The sequence below is a fragment of the Mustela putorius genome, unplaced genomic scaffold, assembly GCF_011764305.1.
Source record: "Mustela putorius furo isolate JIRA1106 unplaced genomic scaffold, ASM1176430v1.1 tig00000743_pilon_pilon_pilon, whole genome shotgun sequence".
NCBI classification, from domain to species: Eukaryota; Metazoa; Chordata; class Mammalia; order Carnivora; family Mustelidae; genus Mustela; species Mustela putorius.
The window spans coordinates 4,864,497-4,878,554 of NW_025421464.1; the positions used below are offsets into that span (position 1 = coordinate 4,864,497).

The following is a 14,058-nucleotide window of genomic DNA, read 5'->3' on the forward strand; positions in this document are numbered from 1 at the left end:
CTATGACCAGTGTTTCCATGAATATTCTTGTGCATTTAAGACCAAAACTTTTAATAGCACCAATTACCTCTTTTTTTCTTCAAAATCATTTGCCAGCTTGGAATTAGCAGAGGAGAGAGCTGATAGTTGCATTTATTAAAGGATTATGGTTTTCCAGGTCATGGAATGGATGTCCTCAGCAAAAAGAAAGTGATAATATTATTAAGAAAGAGGTTCAAGGGGTAGGCCAGGAAATCTGAATGGTAAAACACTTAAAGAAAGGAAGAAGCTGTTAAGAAAGTGGCCTAAGTAAAGGAGAGGTAGAAATCCCTGGGGAAGAGGTCTTCAAAGAATTGAGGGCCCACGTTTCAAGAGAGTCATCTATATAGACATTTAGGTTATCTCAGATGGTGGCTGGATTTGGAATGAAGAGGCATATTCTGATGCCAAAGTCTAAGAGAGTGTCTGAGTTTGGAAGCAACATGAACGTAGAGCATGAGCCATGAAGGAGCAGCAGGAAGAGGGGTAATTACTGGAGACCAAGCAGATGAAGACTCCTTAACTGCCCATCTTAACACTTGAAGGGTGTAGAATAATGACAAGCACCATCCCAGAGAAGAAAGGCTGCAGGGAAATAATAGAAATACTATTCAAAGAGGAAGGCCAGGTTTCAGTTAAGACAGAAAGTAGAAGGAAATTTCTGTGAACAGGCTGAAAGTATAAACAAGTTTATCTTTCTTGAAACCCATGGAGATGGCAGGTTCCATGATGCCCTTCACGGTGCTCCTCCCCCTGCTCCTTGGTCTCAACTCTCCAGGCTGCTCAACTTCTCTCCACCATCAGAGCTTGTCAACAACTTGTGTCCCAGCAATCTCCACTGTTCTCCCAAAGCTCCCTCTCTCTATGTTTCATCTTTCTCCACACTGCCTCTACCCCTCAGGATTCCCACACCTCCACATAGAGGCTCCACATTGAAATTCAGTCATTCATTAAAGAAATATATTTGCTGAGCATTTACCATGATGCAAGTTCAGATCTAGATGCTGACAATACAATAGAAAATAAATGTTCCTACTCTCATGGAGTTTATAGTCCAGTGAAAGGAGACAAACGGGCAAATAAATAGATATAATCTAATGCCAAGTATTGGTAAGTGCTAAGCAGAACAAGAATAAAAAGTAATAGAGCAGATAGTTATTTTAGCTTGGATGGTCAAGCAGGACCTCACTGAATTTGATCAGGAATGTGAATGAAATGAGAGTGAGATCCATGTAACTATCTCAAAAAAGAGCATGTTGGGCAGAGAGGAAAAGTGCAAAGATCCCAATGTGGAAGAATGTTTGGTGCTTCCAAGGAAGAACCAAAGGATTATTATGGCTTGAGCCAAATGAATAAGGAAAAGTAGGATATGGAGTTGGGAGGGGATGGGGTTGATAAGGTGGCAATAGAGGCCAGATCCTGGGGGACTTTATAGGCCATGGTAAAAACTTTGGATTCTATTCCAAGTGTGTGCTAGTATAGGTATAAAAAATCATTGAAAAGATAGACAAGAAATTGGTCATGGTTGTTGATTGTGAGAAAGAAGACTGGAGGACTAGGAGGTTAGGTATGAAGAGTAGACACATTTTTCACTCTGTATCCTTTTGTCTTATTTGAAGTTTGACCATATCTATGTAACTACCTTTAAAACTGAAATAGGGGCACCTGGCTGGCTCAGTGGGAGGAACATATGACTCTTGATCTCAAGGTTGTGAGTTAGAGTCCCATACTGGGTGTAGAGATTACTTAAAACTAAAATGTTTAATAATAAAATAAAATAGGGGTGCTTAGGTGGCTCAGTTGGCTAAGCATCTGACTCTTGGATTTGGTTCAGGTCACGCGGGCTCAAGCCCTAACTTGGGCTCCCTGCTCAACAGCGAGTCCGCTTCTCCCTCTCCCTCTGCCTGCCACTCCCTTTGTTTGCACTCTCTTACTCTCTCTCTCCCTCATAAAAACAAATAAATAAAATATTTTTTAAGAAAATATTCTCTCTCTCCCTCTCTCTCTTTCTGTCCCTCCTCCTCCCACTCTCACTCTCTCCCTCTTTCTCTAAAATGATAAATACATCTTTAACAAATAAATAAATAAAAGAAGGGCACCTGGGTGGCTCAGTTGGTTGAACATCCAGCTCTTGACATTGGCTCAGGTCATGAGGGTGGTGAAATCGAACTCCATACTGGGGGTCCACACTCAGCTGGGAGTTGAGGATTCTCTCCTTCTGCCCCTCCCCCCACTTGCTCGCATACTCTTTCTCTTTTAAAGTAAATAAATAAATCTTTTTTTTTAAGATTTTATTTATTTATTTGACAGACATAGATCACAAGTAGGCAGAGAGAGAGAGGCAGACAGAGAAAGAGGGGGAAGCAGGTTCCCTGCTGAGCAGAGAGCCTGATGTGGGGCTCAATCCCAGGACCCTGGGGTCATGACTGGAGCCAAAGCCAGAGGCTTTTGCACCCCAATAAATAAATCTTAAAAATAAAATAAAATTGAAATAAAAACATTCATGTTACTCTCCAAATCCTATCCTAAAAAAAAAAAAATTCCTCATTGATTTTATGGAAAATACAAAGAACTAGAACTTGGTCCTTGCCCTCAAGGATATTACAGTTAGGAGTGGTGGGGTGGGTAGGTATAATACATATTCACAATTTTTTTAAAAATGCAGAAGTAGGAAGTTGGACTCCTCTCTCACACCATATGGATAATTACCCCAAAATAGATCATAGACCTAAATGTAAAAACTGAACAATAAAACTCTTAGGGAAAAAAAACATAAGAGTAAACCTTTATGACCTCATGTTAGATAAAACCTTAAATGTAACACCTAAAGCACAGATGACAAAAGAAAAAATAAATTGGAACACATAAAAATTTAAACTTTTGTGTTTCAAAAAATACCATCAGGAAAGTAAAAAGATACAGAATGGAAGAAAATATTTGCAAATTAGGTATCAGATAAGGGACTTGTACCCAGAATATACAAAGAACTCTACAACTCAATAGTAAAAAAACAAATGCCCGATTAAAAATGGGCAAATGATTTGAATAGAAATTTCTCTAGAGAAGATCTACAAATGGCCAATAAGCTAATAAAAAGATTATCAACATCAATAGTCCTTAGGGAACTACAAACACACATACATACACATACACACACATGCACCCGCAATGAGATACCATGTCACACAACCACTAGATGGCTATAAGCAGGCAGACATACAATACAAAGTGCTAGCAAGGATGTGGAAAAACTTGATCCCTCATACATTAGTGATGGAAATGTAAAATGGCACAGCTGTTCTGAAAAGAGTCTGGCTGTTCCTCAGAATGAAAACACAGAATTACCATATGACCCACTAACTCCATTCCTGGGTCAAAGTTAAAACATATGTCCACACAAAAACTTGTATATAAATGTTAGTCACTGCATTATTCAAAATAGCATAAAAAGGTGAAAACAACCCGAATGTTCATCAACTGATGAATGGATAACTAAAATGTGGTCTTTTGAGAAAATGGATTGTTATTCAGCAATAAACAGGAATGAACTACTGATAAGAGCTACAATACAGATGACCCCGGAGAACAGGCTAAGTGAAAGAAGTCAGTCACAAGAGGCTACATATTGTATGATTATGGTTCAATTTCTCTGAGTGTTCAGCCACCCCCTTCCATGGCCAATTCCTGGACTTTATTACTGGAATTGTTTTAATTCTGAAATTTTCAATTTATGCCATTCTGTGTTCTTTTTTTTTTAAAGATTTTATTTATTTATTTGACAGAGAGAGATTACAAGTAGGCAGAGAGGCAGGCAGAGAGAGAGAGGAGGAAGCAGGCTCCCTGCTGAGCAGAGAGCCCGATGCAGGACTCGATCCCAGGACCCTGAGATCATGACCTGAGCCGAAGGCAGCGGCTTAACCCACTGAGCCACCCAGGCGCCCCCATTCTGTGTTCTTAACCATCCTATTCTTTCAGCTTTCGTTTATTACTTCTAGTACACCTGTCATTCTACCCCATGGAGACCTCCAGACCTTTTATCTCTTCTCTTTATACTCTGTCAACCCTCTCCTCGCTATACTCCTATGGAGCTCAGATCATATGGTCTATCACTCCAATTGTTCTCATACCAATATTAACTCTCTTACTCAAACATCTATCTTGTCCACCTAGAAAGACTCCAACGCTGTAATTGTTCATGCATTCCATGCCTGCATCCAGATTATTGAGTATTATTCAAGAAAATCATACAAGTACCACCAAATATGGTTATCCACTTCTATTATGCTCAACTCGGCTTGCTTTCTCTAGGATTGCGATTCATAACGGCATTAATTTCATAGGGCTACCATAACAACAACAACAACAACAGTAAAACACAAACCAGGTGGTTTAAAACAATGAAAACGTATTGTTTTGGCTAGAAGTCCAAAATCAAGGTGTTGGCAGGACCATGCTCTCTCTGAAGGGAAGAATCTTTTCTTGTTTTTTCCTAGCTCTGGCAGGTGCCAACAATCCTTGGTGTTTCTTAGTTTACCACTGTATAATTCCAACTTTTTCATCTGTCATTTCATGATCTTCTTCTTTTTTTTAAATAAGATTTTATTTATTTATTTGACAAACGGAGATCACAAATAGACAGAGAGGCAGGCAGAGAGAAAGGGGGAGGCAGGCTCCCTGCTGAGCAGAAAGTCCAATGTGGGGCTTGATCCCAGGATCCTGGGGTCATGACCTGAGCTGAAGGCAGAAGCTTTAACCCACTGAGCCACCCAGGCACCCCCATGATCTTCTTCTTATCTGCCTGTTTGTGCATCTCTTCTTTTCTAAGGACTCCAGTCATATTGCATGAGGACACAGCCTAATGACCTCATCTTAACTTGATTACGTCTGCGAAGATCTTTTTGCTAAATACAGTCATATTCACAGATATGAGGGTTAGGGCTTAAACATATTTTTTTGAAGGACATAGTTAAACCCATAACAGGAGCCTTTTCCACATTCCTCAAACCTTGATTCTGACCCCTTCTTACTGTCTCTGAACAGACAGCCTCAACTCCTACTTCGCAGAGAAAATAGAAATTAGAAACCATCAGAATGAAACTTGACTTCCCACCTCACAACCAACAAACCTGCTTTTATCATATGAGTGTATCCCTTCTTCTTATCATTTCATTAAAGAATTGCTGCTTTTCCTTTTTTTTTTAAGATTTTTTATTTGTTTATTTGACAGACAGAGATCACAAGTAGGCAGAGAGGCAGGGAAGCAGGCTCCCCGATGAGCAGAGAGTCCAATGAGGGGCTTGATCCTAGGATCCTGGGATCATGACCTGAGCAGAAGGCAGAGGCTTTAACCCACTGAGCCACCCAGGCGCCCCTGCTTTTCCTATTTAAATTCAATCTCTTAAGAGTTCTTCAGGGTGCCTAGGTGGCTCAATCAGTTAAACGTCTGCCTTCAGCTCAGGTCATGATCCCAGGGTCCTGGGATCGAGGCCCACATCTAGCTCCTTGCTCAGCGAGAAGCCTGCATCTCCTGCCTCTGCCTACCACTCCCACTGCTTGTGCTCGCTCTCGCTCTCTCTCTCTCTCTCTGTCAAATAAATAAATAAAATCTTAAACAAGAGTTCTCCAAACTTGACATGTCCAAATCGGATCACATCATCTTCCTCTCAAAAATGTGTTCCTCCTTTTGTGTTCTCTTTCATTGTTGTTCTTGAATGGCATACCTTCCACCCAGTTGCCCAAGCGAAAAGACCCCACAGGATTCACGCTTGACTTTGCTTCTCCCTTACTCTGTCCATCTCAACACTCCTCAAGTCCTGCCTAACAGCAAATGACAACTTCCTTGGGTTTATACACTACCTGTCTGTGAATGAAGCCCACACTTAATATTTGCACTTAGGCACCCACATTATATTCGTTGATTCAATCCAGTTCACAGCTGCCTAGAATACAATCTCTTTCCCATCTGAAGTTGTGAAATCCCATTGTTTTACATGCTGTACTTGTATGGTCAGTTTTGTGCATTCTGATGGACAATTCGAAATTTCCCCTTTATTTCATCTCTTTTGATTCAGCCTCTTATATCATCATCCTAGCATTCTTTAGGGTCTTTATTTTCTCTTTCATTCATGCATGGAACTTGAGGGCCTGGTCATTGCCAGGTAAGAGAAGTCAGGTAGAGTGCTAAGCACAGTATTCTGGCACATAATAGGCCCTAGATAAACATTTACAATTGTGATTGTTATTATTATCCCAACCCTCAGCACAGAGTCTGAGCCATAGCAAGCCCTCAATAAAATCTTATTGATTAACAAATGAATGAATGGATCAAAGTTTGTTGGAATGAATAAATATCCCCTCTTCCAAATCCCAGTCCCCTAAATTTGATATTATTATCCCTCTTTTACAGACAGAGAAACTGAGGCTTAGAGAGTTTCAGCTGGAAAGTGATAAAACCAGAACTGGAACGCAGATCAGCCTGACTCCCAAGCATATGGGACTCACCCTTCCTTACTCTGTTTCCTTACAAGTGTACACAGAACCAAAGAACTAGTTGTGGAGTCAGAGTGAAGTCCAAGAGGTGTTCCAGAGTTGTGTTTCCAAACCCTAGAAAAGCCGAGTCCCCCTCCCATGTATGGCCCTGGGACATAGGGATGTAGAAAGGGCTAAGAGATGACATCAGAGCACTAGGAGCCTTACTTCTTTCCACCCCTATGGGCCTCTCATCTTCCCTGTCCTAACCTACATGCTTAGCTATTTGTCCCCAGAAGCTAACATATTGTGTATCCCCAAGGAGAAACTTTTAGGAACAGGAAGGCAAGGTCTATGCCAGGACGGGATTCAGTGGCATGGGGGGCCCAGAGAAGTAGTAAGAATGGTACAAAGAATGCTAAGACCCACAGGAGGCCTGTGTTACCTCTCTGGATGTTAGCTTCCTCATCTATAAAAATGGGGGTGGGCAGTGGAGAGTAATAGTCCTTTCCCTACCTGCTTCACAGGACTGTTGGAGACGCAATAATGATAACAGCTAATATTTATTGAGTGCCACCACTGGGCTGGTCATTGTGTTGAGTGTCTTTCATATCCACACAGGTAGCCCTATGAAATAGGCATATTGTCTACCCCTCCCCACTCCTGACTTCCACCCCCACCTCAACCCCGACAAATGAGGAAACCAAGGTTCATGGAATTAAGTTACCTGCCCAAGGCCTTTAACTCTAAGTGACAGATCCGAAATTTGAAACTGGGCTGCCTTTTGAGCCCTTCAGAGCCGTGAGCATGTTTGTGAACCTCAGCAGAGAGCCTGTTTGTGAACCCCAAGAATGATACATGCTTGGTGCCCTCTGGCACACAAGTGTTCCCTACAAGTCCGTAGCTTGTTTCGATGGGGACTGGAGGTGGATTCTCAGGTAGATATCGTTGTCCAGGGAGGAAGCTGATCAGATAGTTAGGATAGAAGGACTGTTTCCCACACTGGTCTGATTGGATTCCCATAGTCTGAGGAGGAAAAAGGGGAGGGCACACAGTCTGAGTGGCTCTTTTGCGAAAGCAAGTTCCAGGGCAGGTTGAGGTGGGAGAGGAAGCTCCAAGCCAGACCACAACAGTCAACGCAGTGCTCGGGACTACAGCAGGACAGGACGAGCACAGGGGCTGAGACGACAAGAAGCCCCCTCTGACAGGGCTCAGGCAGGGTGCCGCTCTAGGCTGTCAGACTTTCCAAGAAATCAAGGACACACAGACCAGAAAATCAGCGCCTCTAGGAGCCAGCCCCACCTGTAACCTTCTCGTCCTGCATCTCTCCTTCTCTCCCCTGAATTTCCAGCCCGCCTGCTTCTACACTGCTCTCCCTGTGTCCACAGACCCCTGGTTGGCTTCTCCTGCACCGCCTCCAGACCTGCTCTCCCCTCACACCAGAACTCTGTCTGCTGTGGCAGCTCCTTTGTTTACTGCCGGAGCTCGCAGGCCTGCCATCAGCCAAACACAACGAAGCCTGGCCAGGGAGGGCTAGGCTCCAGGTGCAGACTGGCCCCTCAGGGACAGGTAATGGCCTCCAAGCCAGGGAGGGAGCTCAAAGGTAGGCTGCCCCTTGCGCTGGGCTCTTGTTTCAGGTCCTGACAGCCCAGGTTTCAGGCCTAGAGGGAAGGGACACAAGATCTGCCCATAGCTGGGCAGGAATCCCTACTGTTGAAACAGCTTTGGCTAGGAGCCCTGGGAATCCAAGACCCAGCTGGAGAGAGGTGGGGAAAATGTTGAGGCCCTCTGGGTGGGAAGCAGAGGCCTAGACTCCCTTCCCCTGGTCCTCCCTCTCTGCAGCCAGGCAGAGTCTGGTCCAGAGCCCTTAGAACAAAGATTTGCATGCCCAAATTTCCCAACCAACCAAAGGGCTCTGTTCCCCTCCCAAGCGTTCATGCCTCATGCCCCCTATGGATTCTAGTGGTTAAAGGGAAGTGGGCATCTCCTCTGGGCCAAGCTGGAAACATTGTCAGGATGTGTCTGGCATTGGTCTGTCTAAGGTTAGTGGGGAGGTTACTTATCTAATATATGATTAGGTATATGTATAATATATAATGTGAAAGGGAGGGACTGCAGCTGTTTCTAGAGGTGGAGTGATGGGTAGGAGGTGATTGATGAGCAGGAGGACTGGTAAAGCTGTCAAGCTGGAGGGTAGCAGGGCCACAGACAAGATGGTTCAAGGAACAGTGGTCAGTGGCAAAAAGAAGATGCCCCAACGGGGAGGAGGAGATCCCTGGCAGCCCAAGTTCCCCACTGAAAGGTAGAGGGCTCTCTAAATGGTGAATATGTGGGGGAGTGGGGTGCAAATAGGTGAATGAAGTGGGGATGATTTTAGAGGAAATGAATTTCCCAATTTCCCTCCCATGTAGGAATCCATTTCAGAGGCAACAAGCTCGACTAAGGAATGTCAAATCTGTTGCCAGGCCCCAGAGGAGCAGACAAGAGCTCCAGACCAACGGGTCTTTGGAAGGAACGGGAATGGGGTTAGAGGTAGCCATTGGCCCTACTCAGCCTGTACCCTCCCATTTTGCTTCAGGCAATGCACCTCCCTTCCCTGGGTCAGTCATTCTTTGAGGGGTCACCGGGTCCCCTGGAGTAAGCAAGAAATTTGCCACAGTTTTAGTAACAGTTTTGCTTTTTATCTCGTCAATGTACATTTTCATCTAACAGTCTAACAGCCTCACACTCCTCACCCCGGCCCAAGCCCTTACCCCCTCCTGCCCACCCCTGCCCAATCAGCATCTCATTTGCCCCAGCGGCAGGAAGTCACCAGGCACAATGGTGATTCAAAAGAGAGGGCGGCACCTGTGGGCCCTCCCAGGAGGAGCCCTCCCTGGAAAGTCTGGAAACCAGAAAGGCCCAGGTAAGGAGAGGTTGAGGGCTGAGTCTCATTGGAAAGCAAGGTCTCCTGGGTCTCAGTCCCATTCAGAGTCTGTCTCCCTGGGTCTGTCCCTGCCAGTCAGAGCAGTAGAAGGGCAGAAATCCTCAGACAAGGGGACTTGGAGCTAGAAGGGAACCTTGAACCCAGTCCCACTCAGAGAGTAAGAGCAAGGCTGTTGGGAACCCCCTATCATGCAGACGGTGTAGAAGCTTCTGGCTGCTGCTTCCCAGGTTCTCTGATTCCAGGAGTGCAGGGACGGGCTTTTGTGACCAGCATTCTGGGACATGCCACCCAGGAAGACAGCGGGCCAGTGCTGCTACCTGCAGCCACAAGACTCCACGACCATGTCCTCATACTGCTTATAGACCACGTTGTTGGCAGAGTCAATGAAGAGGATGCTGATGGGACTCAGTCGTGTGGGCACACAGCAGGTTGGCGGTGTAGACTCGGGGTCCATGGAGTTCATCAGGGTCTGGATGACTGCATGGTTCGTGGGCTCCAGGTGGGAGCGCAAGGGGAACTCACATAGCCCCTCGCAGTGGAAGGCCTCGTACTCAAGCGGTGCAATGATCCAGTCATCCCAGCCCATGTCCTTGAAGTTGACATGCAGCGCCTTCCGACTGCAGCGGGCCTTGGGGTTCTTGCTGGGCCGTTTGCCCTGGCGCGTGGCCAGCGGGGCCCGCCTTTTTCGCCGCTGGCTGAACAGGTACTCATACACAGTCTTATCATCTTGACCCGAGCGGGCCTTAATCTCATTAAAGAACAGGTCCCGTTTCTTGGTGCGGCCAAATACCAGGAACAGGGCCTTCTCGTGGACCTGCCTGGCAGCCCGGTCAAAGCCCAGGCCACGGAGGTCCACGGCCCGGCCCCGTTCCCAGGCCTCCAGCTCCAGGCACAGCTGGGCCGAGTTCTTAAAGTTTCGGAAGAGCTTCCAGATGTCGAACACCTCCCAGCCAGATCCGTCCAGGCCTGGCACGGAGCGCACATCCAGCAAGGCTGCCGGCTGCCGGCCGCTGGGGCAGCTGGACAGCTTCAGCTGGGCAGCCCGCCCGATGCCGGGGGCCACTGGCTTGGCCGTGTCCGAGGGCTTCTTCCGCAAGATCCGCAGCTCGGCCCCTAGCAGCCCATCCTTCTCCAGGGCACTAATGTCAAACACGTACCTCTGCTTTCTGACCACAGGACCTCGGTCATCTAGAGAGAACACCCAGAAGTCATTCCCTGCAACCTCACCAAGAAAGCCAGCCACCTTGGGGCCTCAGGGGAGGGCCACGGCTCTCTCTGCTCTGGAGACAGCTTTCTTTAACCTCTCCCCTACTCTGACAGAGGCCAAGACCCAAACCACTGAGAGCCTTTTTCAAAATAAGGGAGCTTCCTAAACGGCAGAGCAAGTAGGGTTGTTGCTCCATAGATGTGACTGTGGTGATTTGAGCAGTTCTGGGTGTTTGTGTCAAGGACAATGCATATCAGACATGCCTCAGCCTTAGAACTGCTGCTTCATCTCCCTCCCCATCTCTTTTTTATCTTATATGATATCTCATAGGAGAGATAGATGGGTATTATAATGAGCCCTATTTTTTCCAGAGAAGAACCGAAGTCTGAGAGGATTAGAACTGGAACTATAGTCTAGAACTTTTTATACCCAACCCTGAGCTACTCCCACTACACCTTAAGGAAGATCTTGGTGTTCTCATTCTACAGATGCGGCACAGGAGGGCAAGTGACAATCCAATTTCCCCGGCTTCCTAGTCTAATGATCTTGTTGTGTGCATGTCTTACCCTGCTGGGTGTATGAGCGTGTGTGTGAGTGACAGCTGGGGTGTGTGTGTGTGTGTGTGTGTGCGCGTGTGTGTGAGCATACAATTGGGCTTAAATGTGAATACAAAAGGTAAAGTATAGTGAGTGACGAGTGTGTATGATTGTGCTCGTGTGAATATTTGAAGGATATGTATATATATGTGTGTGTGTGTAAGATGATGCTGTATGTACATGTAAGAAGGTGTGTTTTACATGTGTACATGTGTGTTATTCAGCATATATGTATAAATACAAGGCTGTATGTGTGTGTGTGTGTGTGAGAGAGAGAGAGAGAGAGAGAGAAACTCTGTAGTGTGTCCAAATCAGCATGCCCTCCTTCCTAAATACCAATTTGCCATTGGGAAGCATTCATACATTGCTCTAGAAGGTGACTAATTAGGCCTTTAAACTCCCCATCTCCCCCTCTGCAAGCTCCCTTAGAGCTGGGGGGCACAAGGACTTATTTTATGAGCCCCCAAGGGGTCACAGCTTTCCCTTGCTGGGCAGGCAGCCAGGCCACCTCCCCCACCCCAGCCAGACCTGCTGCCTCCCGCTTCCTCCCACCCTGTCATTCCCCCACAGGCCAGCTCTAATGAGGAGCCTCTCCCCATCTCTGGCCCCTCCCCCACCCTGCCAGCCGAAGTCCTAAGCCTCCCAGAACCAGAGCATAAGAGCTATGAGCAACCCTGGCAATGAGTAATCCATCTCCCTCTTCACACTTACAGGGAAACTGAGGCCCTGAGAAGGGAAGAGTCTTGCTGAGATCACACAGCAAGTGGAGAGGGAAAAGCCAAAACAGTAATGCTAGGTGAACATAGAGTGAGGTGAGGGGAATGGATACCCTCCCGGGTTGACGATAAAAATGATCTGTGTTTAGGACAGGACATGAAGTGTTCATTTTTGAAGGACTCTCAGAAATCACCCAGTCCATCCCCACCATCGAGTTGTGCAGATGGGGAAACCGAGGCCTCAAAGGGAAAAAGAACTCTCTCAAGGTCACATTGCAAGTTAGACCCTAAGTCTGCCACACCCCACACCATATATTTAAATGTCATTCCATGATTCCAAGATGTCCCATTTACTGCCTTCACCCATCCCACCTCCTCTGTCCCCTAACCTGAAGGCAAATTTGCAGAACCACGGGTAACTGGAGAGTAACTTCTCTCCCTGCCATCTGGGAAAACCTACAAACCTCTGGAGCCTGGAAAGTCTGGCCAACCCACCTTGGAACAGAGCATGGCCTGGTAGGAGTCTTAAAGTGTGGTCCCCAACTCTGCCACCAACTGGCAGGTCTTGTCTCCTGTCCGGGCTTCAGTAACCCCCTCTGCACCTTGCAGGCATTGGCTCTGACCCGGCCTGGGACCGGGCATGTGGGAGGTAAGTCCCAGACACCACCCCAGGCCGATGCACACAGTCTCTCCCACCGGTGCAGCAGAGTCGGGGCTCTGAAAGGCCCCTCCACGCATGCAGATGCCCCTCCCTCTCAGCCGAGCCCCTGCCACCCCACCCCCTCACCTTGCCCTTTGTCAATAAAGCTGGTGATGGTGTTGGCCAGGCCAGCCTCCAACTTCACGCTGCTGTTGCCTCCCTTTCTGTCAGCATCAGACAGTGTCCTGTACAGCGAGAGCATGTACTCGTGGGGCGTGATGGGGGGCGGGCGGAACGGCTCCTCGGGCTCTTGAGGGGGCCTGGTCTCCCTGGCCTTCTTCAGCAGGAAGGGGCTGGGGACAGATCCTGCCTTTGGAGGTGCCTTACCCCCAGGAAGCTGTCCTTTTGGGGTCACCGTCCGCGTTGCCGCCTGCCTTGTCTGGGGAGGGTGTCCTGGCTTGGGTTCAGGGCCGCCCGATCTTGGGGGCAGCTTTTTGGGTTCATCCTTCTTGGGCTGTGTCAGGCCTCCTGTCTGCCCGGTGCCCCCCTTTGCCCTGGCATTGGCGACGGCCCCCCCACCATAGCTGTGACCCCCTGGCCTAAAGATGCTCCGGGCCAGAGGGGGCCTCTCCTTGGCTTCTGCTTTGGCCAAGCCTGGCCTGGCCCCCTGGGGTCTCTGGCCCAAGTCAGGGGCACCCAACACAGTGCAGATGATTTCCAGGTCCAGCCAAGCCAGGTGCCAAAGCAAGAAAGTGAGGAGTTTGGGGAGTCTCATCCTCTGGCCAGCCTCTGAATGACACCAGAGAGAAGGACGGCAGCAGCGAAGGTGACTCTGGTCTGGCAGGAAAAACCATGAACGGAGTGGACCCTCAAAAGCAGCGGCAGCAGCGGGAGCAGCAGAAGGAAAGGCTTTCTCCTCAGTCTGAGACTCTTTAAGTCTGCCGGGCGTGTGTTTGTATCCAGTCCCATAGTGGAAATGCTCTCGTATCCAGACGTGCACCGTCTCCAGTCAGCAGCTGAAAATAACTCGTTCTTGAAAGGAGAAAGCCGACCGCCCCCTTTCTCCTGCACAACTGACTGAGGGCTTGAAGGAGGCTTGTATAAGGCTGAGGGATTTTTCCAAGAAGGAAGAATGGCGTAATGCTGCCTGTGTGCTCCAGTTTTTTTTTTTTTTTTAAGTTTTGAATCCTTTCCAGTGAAAATACTTCACACACACACACATGCGCACACACACACACACACACACACACATGCCTGCAGGTGCTCAGAAAAATCTTTTACAAACCTGAACTCAGGAATTGGAAACGGAATTCCAACCCAAACCAATTTAATTACTCTCTGATGTCATGCTGTCTAAACTCATTTAAGTGCGATATATTTATGTGAAAAAAATCACCGCTGCCCTTTCGAGGCCATGGCTCACGGGGGGCTCTTGGCACAGAGCCCCGCGGCAGGGCTCTAGGCTTAGGGGGCCTCTCAGCCCATGG

At 47.6% G+C, this 14,058-nt stretch overlaps 1 protein-coding gene across 1 annotated transcript; it reads right to left on the reverse strand.

The window, feature by feature from the left end:
* Nucleotides 1-9,145: 9,145 nt before the first annotated feature.
* Nucleotides 9,146-13,682, reverse strand: GDF5 (growth differentiation factor 5). Its single transcript, XM_004746553.3, has 2 exons — nucleotides 12,719-13,682; nucleotides 9,146-10,600 (listed from the first exon to the last, which is right to left on the reverse strand). The coding sequence occupies exons 1-2, from the start codon at nucleotides 13,344-13,346 to the stop codon at nucleotides 9,726-9,728; spliced, it is 1,503 nt and encodes a 500-aa protein (XP_004746610.1). The 5' UTR covers nucleotides 13,347-13,682; the 3' UTR covers nucleotides 9,146-9,725.
* Nucleotides 13,683-14,058: the final 376 nt, after the last annotated feature.

Excerpts from the sequence above, each read along its gene's own strand:
- GDF5 (XM_004746553.3), bottom strand. The coding sequence starts at position 13,346 with ATGAGACTCCCCAAACTCCTCACTTTCTTGCTTTGGCACCTGGCTTGG. Across the intron at positions 10,601-12,718 it reads CTTTATTGACAAAGGGCAAG|ATGACCGAGGTCCTGTGGTC; the intron begins GTGAGGGGGTGG and ends TGTTCTCTCTAG.